Consider the following 13,424-nt stretch of genomic DNA (forward strand, 5'->3'; position numbering starts at 1 on the left):
TAGATTTGCACCCCTGCAGGGAGCAGGAACCAATGAGAAAGTGTTGACTGAAATTCTTGCCTCCAGAACACCTGCAGAAGTGCGGAATATTAAACAGGTTTATCTGCAAGGTAAAGTTCTGTATAAAAAAAAGTTCTAGGGTCTCTGTTCAGTTCTGTTTATATGACTTCAGCTTTTCTTTTAAATAAGGTCTATCTGTGAACTGATGGGTATGTCCAATTCTGCTGTTGCAAAACTTCATATTGAAAGAAACTAGAGTTTGGATTGTAAACTAAAATAGTTTTTATTTTGGGGCTATAACTGCAGGTTATGGTGTTTTGTGCTTTATAGTTAGAATTCATTCAAATGCATTTTTTTCACCCATTAATTTCATCCCTTTGACTGAAAGGGGATTTTTAGTAATTGGAAACTAGAAAACTGGTATCACATAAAAGAACAGAAGTGATTTTTTGCCTTTTGCTCAGCGTTCTGTTCAAATGCATTTGCCCTAAAGCAGGTGCAGCTTTTTGGTTGTCCACAGGAGTACGTGCTTTTACCCTGTGATTGTGGGTTGGTTTTATTTAAGGCAGTGTTTAATTCAAATTTTTTTTACCTCTATGCAGATTTCTGTCACACAAGAGATTCTCATGTCTTAATGAAGTTCGAGGCAAAACTTAGAGTCTCCAAGGGCAAAATTTACTAATACTGAACTTTTCTGGGCTCACAGTTGTTGTACAGTTGTGATACTGCCATATTTTAGCATAACTCCGGCTCTTTAGTTCCTGAAAGAGCTGAATCTATTCATGTCACCTTGTATTTCAAAATATTTTGAGTAATCTGCTCCTGATACTAGGTGTGAGATGCTATCTTTTTACCTCTTTTACAATAATGTTAGGTTATAAGTGAAAGCAGAATATGTCCTAGTTGTTGAAGCCGTTACTGATAAATGATTCTACAAGCTGTGAGTCAAAATAACTTTTTGCTTTTCCTTGCTTTCTCCTCAAAATAGTGAGGAAGTCTGTAAGGTGGTGAATGGGTATTGTTCTTTTGCAGAGTATGAGGCCAACTTGGAGGATAAGATCACAGGAGAAACATCAGGCTATTTTCAGAGACTGCTGGTGGTCCTGCTGCAGGTCAGTACCTCTTTGTGCGCAGGCATGCGTGTATGATTTTCACTTCTGTTTTCCTGTCTGATGTACAGTTGTCACTTTCTGCTTACTAAGCTGGGATTCTAGATAGACCTGGTGATAGGCAGGATTGGTTCTGAAACTGAGTCACTTCCCCTGACTTGCAGGGTCAATCTTGAGCTCTGTTATGGGTCATTTCCACATCACTGAATTGAAAAACTTCTGTGATGCTCATGGGTATAGCAGAACGCCTGCTACGTGGGGTTTTGAAGGCAATAGGAGAAGAGAACGTTTATTTCATAAAGGCACATGCAAGCAGAATAGAAAAATAAGGTGATTTTGGAGAAGCTGCATTAGGGGTTGACTTCTCGCAGTAACTCTTACAGGCTCAATATAATAGATAAGTTGTTTTTTGATTCAACTTTTGACTCTTCAGTTTAACAACTTCTAAAAATTCTCTTTAGGCGAATAGAGATCCTGATGGCAATGTTGATGAGGGTCTTGTTGAGCAGGATGCTCAGGTGGGTGAATTATTTGGATTTTGAGGCATTTCTACAAGTTCTTTTGCAAAGACTATACAGCTAGAATTCAAATGCGAGAGAGAGATTGTTCAAGTGTGTTTCTCTGTGTGTGTTTCTTAAATAGTATTATTTTCCTGTACTTTTATACATTCTGGACAAAGTAAGTGTCAAAACCTGAAACATGGGGATCAAGATTTTTGGCACTTTCATGTTCCAGTGTAAAGCATGTCTTATTTTGCTTACTACTTAATGAGGTGCCTGAATGGAACAGTGATTAGATCACTGGAAGAGAGAGTTATGATTGCTGAGGCTTTGTGATGCTGAGAGACCCACTGCTGGAAAATTCAGAGATGTTAACAGTTCGTTCCTTAATATCTGACTTGAACTTCTCTTTGAATTCAATCCTTACATATCATGTGTCACATACATGTCGTAGTGAAATGTTAATACTACTCAGTGAGGGATGCCTCCACAGAGGGTGAAATACTAAAAAGAGAAAATATACCAAATATTCTGCTTTACTATAACCAGATGACAATCTAAGAATTGCCTCTAAAGAGTTTCTAGGGACTCACGTATTGCCCTTTGCAAGTATTGTCCGTGACGTTGTCACTGATCACTAAACTGTGCTCTAGACAGGAAAATTGGTATCCTTGATGCGGTGTCTTGCTGGATGCTATTGGCTTTATTGTTAGTTGTAGCGATGGTCAATATTTCAGCAATTTGATTACAGAACTCATTTAATGCACGTTTCTTCTTGGTTATTTCTGATAACTCTAGGCTAGACATTTTCCTCCATAAATTGTCAGTTGAGATGAAAGAAAATACATGGATTGTTCAAGGTGACAAGGAGGAATAGCAGAATACCAGATCAATAGAACATTCTCCTTATAGCAGGGCAAGATGGAGAGACAGACTGGCAAAATGTATTTTATTGGCACAGGCCTATCCTTTGTTATGTAAATTCAGAAAGCATTGCTCTCCTGTTACTGCTATTAAAAGTAATCCTGTGGAAACCAGAGCTTGAAAATTAGTGAGGCAAATGTTTGAATCACGAATTAGACTGTTTCATGAAATTGTGTCAGTCTTGCCTTTAGCTGGGCTTACATAATTGAAGAAACCCATGAACCACAGGCCTGGGTAGGTAGACAGATTCCTTTTGGCCTCTTTAATTGATCTTAAATGAGCATCTAAATTTAGGAGGCACAATACCTAAGTGTAGAAAAAGTCCTGGCTTTCTAAATGGTCTCTGTGGTTTGTTATGTACATTTGGCTTGAGCTGGGACCCAAACAGAGAAGTGTTCTGTCACATTTCTCTTTATCGATATCTTTGCATTCAACATCTAATATAGCTGGAACAGATTCAGAGAATTTTCTAGTTATTATTGCCAGGTGCAGATGGTCAGAATTGAGGTATGTGACTGTGCAAATGTAAGGCTATTTTGGGCTTCCCAATGTTTCTCTTGATTAATATGATATTCTAGGAAGGGTCTGATACAGCAGAGGGCAGCCTTTTTACTCAGTGATGATTTTTAATTTTTTTTGGTCTATGATTACTAAACATTAATTCAAAGCAGTTGGGGAATGGGCATTCATACTACGAGATGGTATGAATATGCAGGGAACTTGCAAGACTTCTCTGAGAATGCCTGAAGGAGAAAGTTTAACTTTTTGGAAGCGATTTTGTGAATATCGCTTTTCTGAAGTTATGCAGTTGACGTACATTTTGGGTATGGCGCAGCGGCAAGGCAGGTAAAAACTTAGAGCTCACTTAAAATGCCATTCACAACTTCTAGTATCTCTAAAGAAATGCATTCCTGGCGTTTCTAAATGCTGTGCCGGGACTTCATATTTGCTACTGGATGGAGAGTGATGGTATTCATTTGAAGAGCTTAGCATATATTATTTGAAATAAATATCCTTGCAATGCCTTAATAGTTTTTTCCCTCCCCTTGCTCTTTTGTACTCTGTACCATTAATATTAAAAAGAGCATGCAGCAGTCATAAATGCGTTTTGAATAGGATTGTGGGACAAACATAAACAGGAAATTCATAACATCCCACTCAGGTTTTACAGTATGGACAGACAGATGGCCAACAGCGTTGCTATGCAGCAGATTTGGTTGTGGGGATTTTTCTAAGATATTTGATTGCCTGAATATAGGTGGTAACCTGTTTGCCTGTCCTCTGCACTGAGGAGGGAGAAAAAATACCATCCACTACGACATGTACAAATGTTTCTCCTTACATGGTGTTTAGCACACAATTTGGAAAAAAGGTTCTGAGTGTCAGGAAAAAGAACTAATTTCATTTTCTGAATTTTTTTTTCTTTCTCATTTTCCCTCTCCTTTTGCTTATTCCAACTTTTAGAAGTGCTTTGCTTTCCTAAATGCTGCCTAATGACCCGGTCATTGTCTGCATTGAAGAAAGACTTGCCTGAAGAGCAATGAATTGTGCTAAAATGATTAAAATCTGTTGCTGATCTGGTTTCATATGGCTAAGAATTTAGCAGCCCACAAATCCTGTTTCTGAGAGCTTCTAAATCCATCTTCCCCTCCTTTTTGGAAAACTTCCTCCTGGGCCAAGTTAGCATGGTTCTCCCATTGATATGAGTCATCATGTAATAAAGTTTTGCTAGTCTGATTTGAAAAAGGGGAAGAAAAAAAACACAGAAAAAGCAGTATTGGGAATGGATTTTCTCCTATATTATCACAGTTTCAGAAAACTTCAGGCTTATGAAAGGGACTATGCGCACAGTCAATTTTAGGGCCTTAAGCAGTATTACTCATGTAAATGCTTTCACAATTGATTTCAGAATTTATTATTTCTTTCTTTCTAAAGTCAGTTCAGTACTTGGCGATTTTATTTCATTTTTTTCCCTCCAGCTATAGCTTGTTAGTAAGTTTAAAGCTCCTTAGAGTGAGACAAATAGAGCTTTTCAACAGGATGTGTGGACACATAACAAATGCTGTTGTTTTGATCTCTTGATTTTACAACAGGTTTTGTTTAGAGCTGGGGAGCTGAAGTGGGGAACAGATGAAGAAAAGTTCATCACCATCTTGGGAACCCGAAGCGTTTCCCATTTAAGGAGGGGTAGGTGATAGGGTTCATGTATGCCTGAAAACTTCTGCCTGAAGTCTCAGTGTTACCCAGCTGGTGGTAGAAATGGTAGAAAAGTTGTTTCTGGTACCGCATTTGTCAAGCCCAGAAATCTTTAATTACCTCTTCCCTCTACTTAATACATTTAATTTTAATTCAGTTCCCCCCTAGCAGTGGTGATCTCCTGCTTGAGGGAGTGGTGCAATAGATCAGAGGGACAGCTGGGGTGTTTCTTTCTGGATGCTTGTTTATTATTTTTTTTTTTCCCCTTTTGAAAGAGGTTGTGGCAGTAGAAGTGATGCTGAGAATCTGTTATGAGTCATTACAATCTGATGGAGATCCAGCCCTGAAAAGATCAACTCTTTTATAGGTTCATACTTCATTAAGAGACAACAATTTTTTCCCCTGCTCCTTACCCATTCATAAGTCTGTTTTACCAAGCTGTTTAGGCCATTGGAAATAATGACGAGTAAGTTTTGCTTTGGTTCTCCAATCTTTTTGTTTTCATTTTTGAATCTTTGGATTCATTTGGATTTTCAAAGGTAATTTGATTTGTGATTTTACTGTTTAGTTTTTTACGATTATTTGCATGAAAGTAATCCTAAAGTTTGTTTTGATGCACCCAACATTTACTTAGCATGATAGAAGTGTAAAATTTCATAGAAAACTCAGGTCTTATGGATATTCATGAAAACAGACTTGGATAGACTGCCAATAGGCCAGTTTGTGTGAAGTTAATTTGATGCAATAGTCCAGTGTAGATGAGATCTTGGATTCAGGCTAAATGATAGCTGCACCCTGGGAAAAATGCTTATCATTTCCTAAAACTTCCCTTCTTTCCCTTTCCCTCTTCTCCCTGCACTCTTTAACTGAGTGTGTTCACAGAATCACAGAACGGTTGAGGTTCGAAGGGACCTCTGGAGGTCATGCTGTCCAACCGTGCTTGAGCAGGGCTACCTAGAGCAGGCTGCCCAGGACCATGTCTGGATGGCTTTTTACATCTCCAAGGACTCCACAACCTCCCTGGGCAACCTGTGCCAGTAGTGAGTCACCCTCACAAGAGAAAAGTGTTTCCTGATGTTCAGACAGAACCTCCTGTGCCCACTGTCCTGGCACTTGGCACCACTGAAGAGAGCCTGAGTCTATCTTCTTTACACCCTCCCTTCACATATTTGTACACATTGATGAGATTCCCCCTTGAGCCTTCTCTTCTCCAGGCTGAAGAGAAGACTTCTCAGCTCTTCAGCCTTTCCTCATAGGAGAGATACTCCAGTCCCTTAATCACCTTTGTGGCCCTTTACTGGACTTACTTCAGTTGCTCCGTATCTCTTTTGTACTGGGGAGCCCAGAACTGGACCCCACACTCCACGTGTGGCCTCACCAGTGCTGAGTAGATGGGGAAGGATCACCTCCCTCGACCTGCTGGCAACACTCCTCCTAATTGGCAGTCCAGGATACCATTCACTGCCTTTGCCACAAGGGCACGCTGCTGCCTCATGGTCAACTTGGTGTCCACCAGGACCCCCAGTCCTTTTCTGCAAAGCTGCTTTCCAACAGATTGACCTCCAGCATGTACTGGTGCATGGGGTTGTTCCTCCCCAGGTACAGGAATGTGTTGTATAGTAGCAATCTGGTAGAAAATAGGTATTTAAAATAGGACAGAGGGAAGAATGAATGGAGAATAGGATTTGAACTGTGGATAATGATACACAGATGGCATTAACCTGTACTGAGGAGGATACTGGGAGAAATGCTGGCTAGACACGTGACTAAGCACCCTTTCTGTTTTGCAGTGTTTGACAAATATATGACTATTTCCGGCTTTCAAATTGAAGAGACCATTGACCGTGAAACCTCTGGTGATTTGGAGAAGCTGCTTTTGGCAGTTGGTAATTAAGTCTTAACAGATCTAGAACTGGCCTTCTTCATTTACTCCCAGCAGACCTCCTTAAATTGCAGTTGTTATAGGAGGTGGCATGAAAACATGCTTCCTTTTTAAAGTTAATCACCTGGGATCTATTTCTGTATTTAGAGAATAGGCCTTTATTCTTCCTTTAATAGATAGGGGGGCTGGGGGGAAGCGGGCCAGGGGGTGGTGGTGAACTGCATTCTGTTCGGTCATGTGCACCTCTGTCAGAAAGTGAGACAAAATTCTGTCTTCGTTTGTATTCCTGGCCTCTCATTTAGGACAATGTCATAGTAGATTTGTAACTGGGAGTAGAATTTGACTAGCAAGGTCTCTTTTCTCTTGGAAGTATATGGTGCATTCTAAGTCCTAGAATCCAAAGAGTTGTAGCAGAGGTATAGACTAGCTGGAAGCTGTGTACTTAATTGTCCACACTGGAGAGAATGATCCAGTAACACACACCTTAACTTGACAGTGAAAGATTGTCCTGTATTGAATAACAATCAGTAATTTATCCTTTGCCTTTTTTCAGTGAAATGCATCCGAAGTGTGCCTGCCTATTTTGCTGAGACTCTCTATTATTCCATGAAGGTATGTACATGTTTTCCATACGTTGTTCTCCATCTCCCCCGGCTACAATTCCTCTCCCTTTCACTTGTTCTTCATTTCTTCTTTCACTGCAAATGCCAACAGGATACTGTATCACTAAGCATCTGCAAAAGTTTCGGCAAATGCAGATCTGGGAGAGCATACAAACAATTCATAAGCTTTACTTCGAGTTCATCATAAGTTTGTCAGACCATAAATCTTTTACAGGAAACACCAGCCTCATCAGCTGTTATTGGACTTGGTCTTGTTACATTGGAAAATGTCTGGCTAGATCCACTGGGCACCTTCAGCTAAATAAAGACTACAGTGTCTTTAGATGGTGGATGTATTGAGGAAGTAAAGATGATAAAAACTAAATTGCAGGTTGTGCAAATTTAGTGCTTTTTGTTTTGGAGATGAGTATTTACAGACTGAAGGTGTAGTTAGCTTTGAAACACATTTTGGTGACTATCGATCCCATTTTGAAAAGGAAAAGAAACTTGTCAGAGAAAAAGGAGAGAGGCTTAAACAGCTACAAAAGATTCTGCAGGGGAGTCCCATCAGCAACACAACTGTGTTGCTGTTGGCTTCACCTTCTCTTAGACGGGAAGAGATAAGCAGGGAAAACTGTATTTTTAACTCACAGTGGCTAATATTAATTAAAACCGAGGTAGGTAGTCTATTGTTTTCAGGCAAGTTATCAGCTTCCCTGAAGAATTCCTCCCTTCCCCTTGCTGAAGAGCACTGAAGTATGTTTGTCACCAGATTGTTGTGTGGATGAGGTGTCAGCACAAGAATTAGTGAAAAGAGATGAAATGGTAGCTTAATTTTTAAAAGCTGCTTTACTGCTTTTATAAACATTAGTGTAAAATAATGTTCAGGTGGAAAATTCAAAATATTATACCAGTATGCTGAGAGCTGTATGAGGAGGATTACTTTTTTCTTATTTATCTATTTATTAATTTTTATTTTTTAAAGAATGCAATAGAAAACCTTTTCCTGTAGGTTTTGGAATATTTTACATTTCTATTACGAGGGGCCTGATTAATGTCTGCTGGTGAGATCTCCAATTATTTTTTTAAGATAAATAAAAATCATTTAGCACTTCAGATAAGGATGGTCATCATTTATTACTTTGGCAGAAGAGTTTGTACTTCTAATTAATCAGTTTGGCATGACAAAGTTCTACAATGCGCAGAGTTTGCTTTCATAATTAGATGGAGCAGAGCCTGGCTTTAACCAGATTCTAATGTCAAATCCTACTGAGAAACCACCGGACTCATGGCATAACTTTTGAGCAGCTTTAGGGCATTTTTAGGTGTAATCCAAGAATATTACACCCAGTCGAAGGATTGAGTGACCCTGGACGTTAGGCTGAAGATGATCGTGGGGGCTCTGCCAAGTCCTTCCTTGAGATGCATTAGCAGGTCAGCATGTGAAAATCTGTATTGCTTCAGCTTGTGTGGAGTCTGACTTGTCTGAGCAGGAGGGGTCCGGATGTCAGTCTGGCACAGCCTGCCAGCACAGGAACTTAAAGTGTTTAAAGCAATAACGATGAATAAAAGAGTGGAGCATGTTTGCGTGGTTCAAAAAGGTTTATGAAGTTTGCCTTCATAATAGACAGCTGGATGATTTGTGGAATGAGTTGCTCTGCCTGTGTCTTGCTGTATGATGTTACATGCTTTGTGTTAGTCATTTTTAGGACTTACGTATGCAGTTCCAGAAACGACTGCAATTCCGCAGTCTCAGACTACATTGAAAGGGTGATTTGCATGTGGTTCTGATCATGGTGATCAGATACTGTCTAATCTTGGAACTGGATTATTTTAAATTTATGTGGGCATTCACGGTTGAAGCCTGTGAGATGAAACATGAAATAAGAGGTCTGACCATATGGCACTTCATAGAGGTCCAGGGATTAGAGCACCTTGCATGGTCAGTCCTCTGTTCTCCACGTTGCGGTGTGAATGTCTTGTGATACTGTCCTACAGTATCTGTCCTACAGTATATTTTCTGTTTTGGAGTAGAAATGTAATGCAGGAGTGTTTTGAGACACCACTTGGTGCTCTCATGTTGCACCCTGGTTGTTTGTATTTGTTGTTTTGTTACGGCATCTCTCCAGAACAAACTCATATTTTAATATTATTTAAACTTTTCTCTTTAGGGGGCTGGCACTGATGATGATACCCTGATCAGAGTCATGGTTTCAAGAAGTGAAATTGATCTGTTGGATATTAGACAAGAATTCAGAAAGAATTTTGCAAAATCATTGCATCAAATGATTCAGGTAAAATTACTGTTCTGTTGTCAGGGAAGATGGGGGTGATTGAGATGTCATTGTTTCCACTGTTTATTTTTGTGGAAGGGGCGGATGTGAATAGAGCTGGACAACACAGTGCACTCTGAGAGCAGTGGTGGTTGGTTTCCAGTTTTGTGAAGTACCACGTAGCATCATTTAAGTGGGGGATACTTCCTATGAAAAGCTGAAGGTTTCTTTCCAGCGTTCACTAGGAAAGCAGATGTGGTTTTCTGAAATTACAATTACTCATACACCATTTTTAGCTACTGCTTCATTTCCTTTTTCTTGTCTGGGTTCCTTCTGATTTTCAGTGTTTCAGAGAGGGTGCTGGCTCCAGAGAAATAATATTGGGGGTGGGAGTCCGAATTATCACGAAGTTGAAGTTTAAATCTTGGATTGTGGTGTGGAACCCTTTGCACCATTTCGAAGTGGAAAGCATTTCATCGTGGACTCAGTCTGAATCATAATCTCCTTTGAGTGGATGGGAAGGAGCAGGAAGGGAAAGAGCCAGCAAGAAATCCAGAGCCAGCTGTTGCTGCAAAGTTGAAGCCAGAATGCTTTTTTTTTCCCTAGGAATTTTTTGGGCGTTTTTTGTTTTATTTTTAATATTTTAATGCTGCTTTTTACGATTTTCTGTTATAATTCCGAACGTTTTGCATTCTTAATTAGGCTGGGTGGAGTTGCTTTTGACAGTGTCAGTCGGGCCCATACAGCTGTCCTGCGGAATTAGTAGCAGAGCTTCCCATTAATTACAGGGAGCAGGACTGGGGCCTTTCGAAGTGATGGCAGGTGCACTTTGCACATTTAAAGGAGGTTGCTTTTGGTGCTGCTTTGGGCTTCTCCTTTGTTTGGACTTTCTCACTTGCAGACGAATGCATTCTAATATGCAGTGGGTAGCTCAGTTCTAGCAAAGCTTTCGGAGGCTTTGTGTGTTTCTGAAAGTCTGTCCGTATAAATATAGCTCTAACGTAAGAGACAGAGAATTTCCTTGCGTCATTCCTGAGTGGAGAGTCATCCAAGTGGATTTCCTGTGGGTGGGACAAATGTATAATCTGTTGGAGTCCTCCTTGGCTGCTGCTTTTCTTCACATTTCTGTGGTTGTGACTCATGGTGACTGGTCTGTTATATTAACAGAAAGATACATCTGGGGACTACAGGAAAGCACTCCTGCTCCTCTGTGGTGGAGATGATGAGTAATGGTGACAGTGACACGAAGGATTTGTTGTACTCCAGCTTTGCAGCCCTTTAGTTAGCATGTCTAGCTAAGTTTTTGTATCTTAATGCTTTGTGGCTGTTTGAATTTATACTAGTATTGCACTTATTAAAAATGAGCGTATTGTTATCCAAGCGATAGCCAGTCCTTCCTCTTCCTGACATCCCAACTTCCAGGAATTTCAAGTGCCTTCTGTGAGTATGCGAGAGTTTTCTTCATGGAAGATGGGTACTGAGCACAGAACCCAGTTCTTTGCAAGTGTTTTGCTGAAATAGGAAAAAAAAAATCATGTATTTCACTAATAATTTGAAGATTATCTTTTTTTGCTTTTATTCCTTACATTTCCACTGAATGTTAAGCTAGCTCTAACATTGCAAATGAAGAAAAGGTACCCTTTGTATGTAATATTTGAATGAATTTGCTGAACGTAATACAAGCAATCATTGGAAATCTAAAGGACCAATAAATTGTTTCCCTCTCAGCACAATTGTATGTGGTTTTTAATGGGCAAAGATCTATTTTACCTTTCATATGATTCCACTGCTTCAAACTGTTGCTATATTTTTCCTACTATTATGCAGGCTTCTAAGTGTATATGATGTTTTGCAGTTGTACATCTTGAGGTCTAGTCGAGTATATGGGTGCTGTGGTGATGCTGCTCTTCAGTATAGCTGGAACACCAAATTATTGGTATTTCCTGGGCATTACATTCTCATTTTGTGCTGCTTTGTCTTTTTCTTCTCCTCCAAAGCTGGGGGAAGGAAGGAGAGCTGTTTGCACAGTGCCAAAGTAGAGCAGATATGCTGCACTTGTAGGACCAATCGAAGATTTCTGGGATGGAAGCAGGTGAAGAAGAGATGGGAAGACAGTGATCCGTACTTCAGGGATCTTGGGTGAAAAGAGGATGATTGCAGCACCACTCTCATCAGGTTAGCAGGGAGCAAAGCACAGTGTGACAGAAGCACCAATCTGTTATATAGGCTGCCTTAAATTCACTGCTTTAGTTCATCATTTATGACTGGCTCTGAAAATTAAATTGACATGTGTGAAGGAGAATAAAGAGACTTCTGTTTCATGCATTATAAGGTCTAAACACCATGGTTCTAAACTTAGCTTATCGGTTAGTCACATACATCAGCTGTAGAAACTGCACATTTTAATAGTCCTGTGGAAATTGATTCTTCACAGATTAGTAAGAGCTTTTAAACTTTCGTATTGAATAAATGTAAAGTTTTAAATTTTTTTATATTTAAATTCTGAATTACTACTGTCATGATCTCTTGCTAACAAGTACTTGGTTTCCAATGTAAAATACAAAAGGTCTTTTTATAAGTAAATATGTTAACTAAAGCCCAATCCACTCTAAAACCCTCTTTATTATCCCTTCTCTCACACACATGCACTCACTCTTTCCGGCTCATGCACTCTCACTTTTCACTCTCTTTCTCTTCCCTGCTTCTTTTTGTCCAAATTTAACACTTACAGACTTAAAACCAGCACAACTGATTTTTTTTTTTTTTTTTTTTTTAAATGAGACAGTTAAATACTTTCCTCTGCTCTTCCTGGACAGTTTACTGAACTCTCCGTGTCATTGCTATAGGTGGGGACAGCTGTGTTTGTAGTTTTCATCTCCACCATGGTTTAAACTGGTCTAAATGGTGCTGCTGTAATCCTGCCCTGCCCTCTTCTTCAGGCTGTATGTTCCCACCTCTCCTACATGCTGGCACTGAAGCTCTTCTGACCCTTTGGGTGACCAGGGCCCTGCGCTGGCAGAATCCAAACACACAGCTAGTGCCTGATGCCCTCAATAACTCACTGGGACATCTGGTGAGGGCTGCTGCTGGTGGAGAGAAGGGCTAGGAACATGTGCAGGATGAGAAGACATTTTGTGGAAAGGGAGATGGGACTCAAGCTGGGTTGCTCTGGATTGGTGTCTTGTCTGTCTATATTGTGTTTACCAACTTGTCAGAGTGGTACAGTATAGTGTTTTGGAATATGATCAAATGTTTTCCAAATAACATGGTATAATGGTAATAATATTCAAGCAGTAATATTTTTATTTAGATCTTTAGGTGTTTGGCAGAAGAAAAAACTGTGTTATGTGTTCGGATTTTGTTTTCTTCTCCTCTTTCCTGGGATTAATTTTCAGCATTTGTCAGTTTTGCTTTTTGTCTTTACAAAATGTGTTAGGAAGGAGTGTTAATTTGCAGTTAGTCATCGTTGAATAACATGGCCAACTGCACACACTACAAGCTTAGCATGACCACTGCCTAGAAATATCTTGTGATGACAGAAAGTTTTTGGGGTGTTTTTTTTTGTCCTTTTTTTGTGTTTTGTTTTTTTTTTTTTTAATGCATTAGTATTTGCCGAGGTAAAATCATGCACAAAATAATTGCTGGTGAGCAGCTATGAAAATGGCTGTGAAAATGGCTGCGTGGGATCAGATCTACCTAGAGAAATCTACCTAGAGATAGTTGTCTTCCTTGTTTGTATGCTTATTGACTTCTCAAAAAATTTGTATAGATGTAGGGGGCAAGACTTTCTTCCCCCAAAAGCCGTGCTGGCTCTTCTGCAATGTATCACATTTATCATCCTCACTGCTGGTATTTGTTATTATGTTTTATATCTATTTGTTCAGTGTGGATGTCGGAACTACTGCTCTGTAGCTTCAGCCCAGTGGATCCCTCTACAA

The 13,424-nt window shown here is 39.7% G+C and overlaps 1 protein-coding gene across 2 annotated transcripts in view; it reads left to right on the plus strand.

Annotated features, from left to right (window-relative positions):
- ANXA5 (annexin A5) overlaps positions 1 to 11,213 on the plus strand; it is a 35,704-nt gene extending 24,491 nt beyond the window's left edge. For both annotated transcript variants that reach the window (XM_075150249.1, XM_075150250.1), the window contains exons 6-13: positions 20 to 110; positions 1,033 to 1,112; positions 1,571 to 1,627; positions 4,627 to 4,720; positions 6,520 to 6,615; positions 7,165 to 7,223; positions 9,385 to 9,507; positions 10,654 to 11,213. In XM_075150249.1, the coding sequence (XP_075006350.1) occupies positions 20 to 110; positions 1,033 to 1,112; positions 1,571 to 1,627; positions 4,627 to 4,720; positions 6,520 to 6,615; positions 7,165 to 7,223; positions 9,385 to 9,507; positions 10,654 to 10,716 (663 nt within the window). In that variant the 3' untranslated portion in view covers positions 10,717 to 11,213. The remainder of the gene's footprint in view (positions 1 to 19; positions 111 to 1,032; positions 1,113 to 1,570; positions 1,628 to 4,626; positions 4,721 to 6,519; positions 6,616 to 7,164; positions 7,224 to 9,384; positions 9,508 to 10,653) is intronic.
- The last annotated feature ends 2,211 nt before the right edge of the window (positions 11,214 to 13,424 follow it).

The sequence above is a fragment of the Calonectris borealis genome, chromosome 4, assembly GCF_964195595.1.
Source record: "Calonectris borealis chromosome 4, bCalBor7.hap1.2, whole genome shotgun sequence".
Classification (NCBI taxonomy): domain Eukaryota; kingdom Metazoa; phylum Chordata; class Aves; order Procellariiformes; family Procellariidae; genus Calonectris; species Calonectris borealis.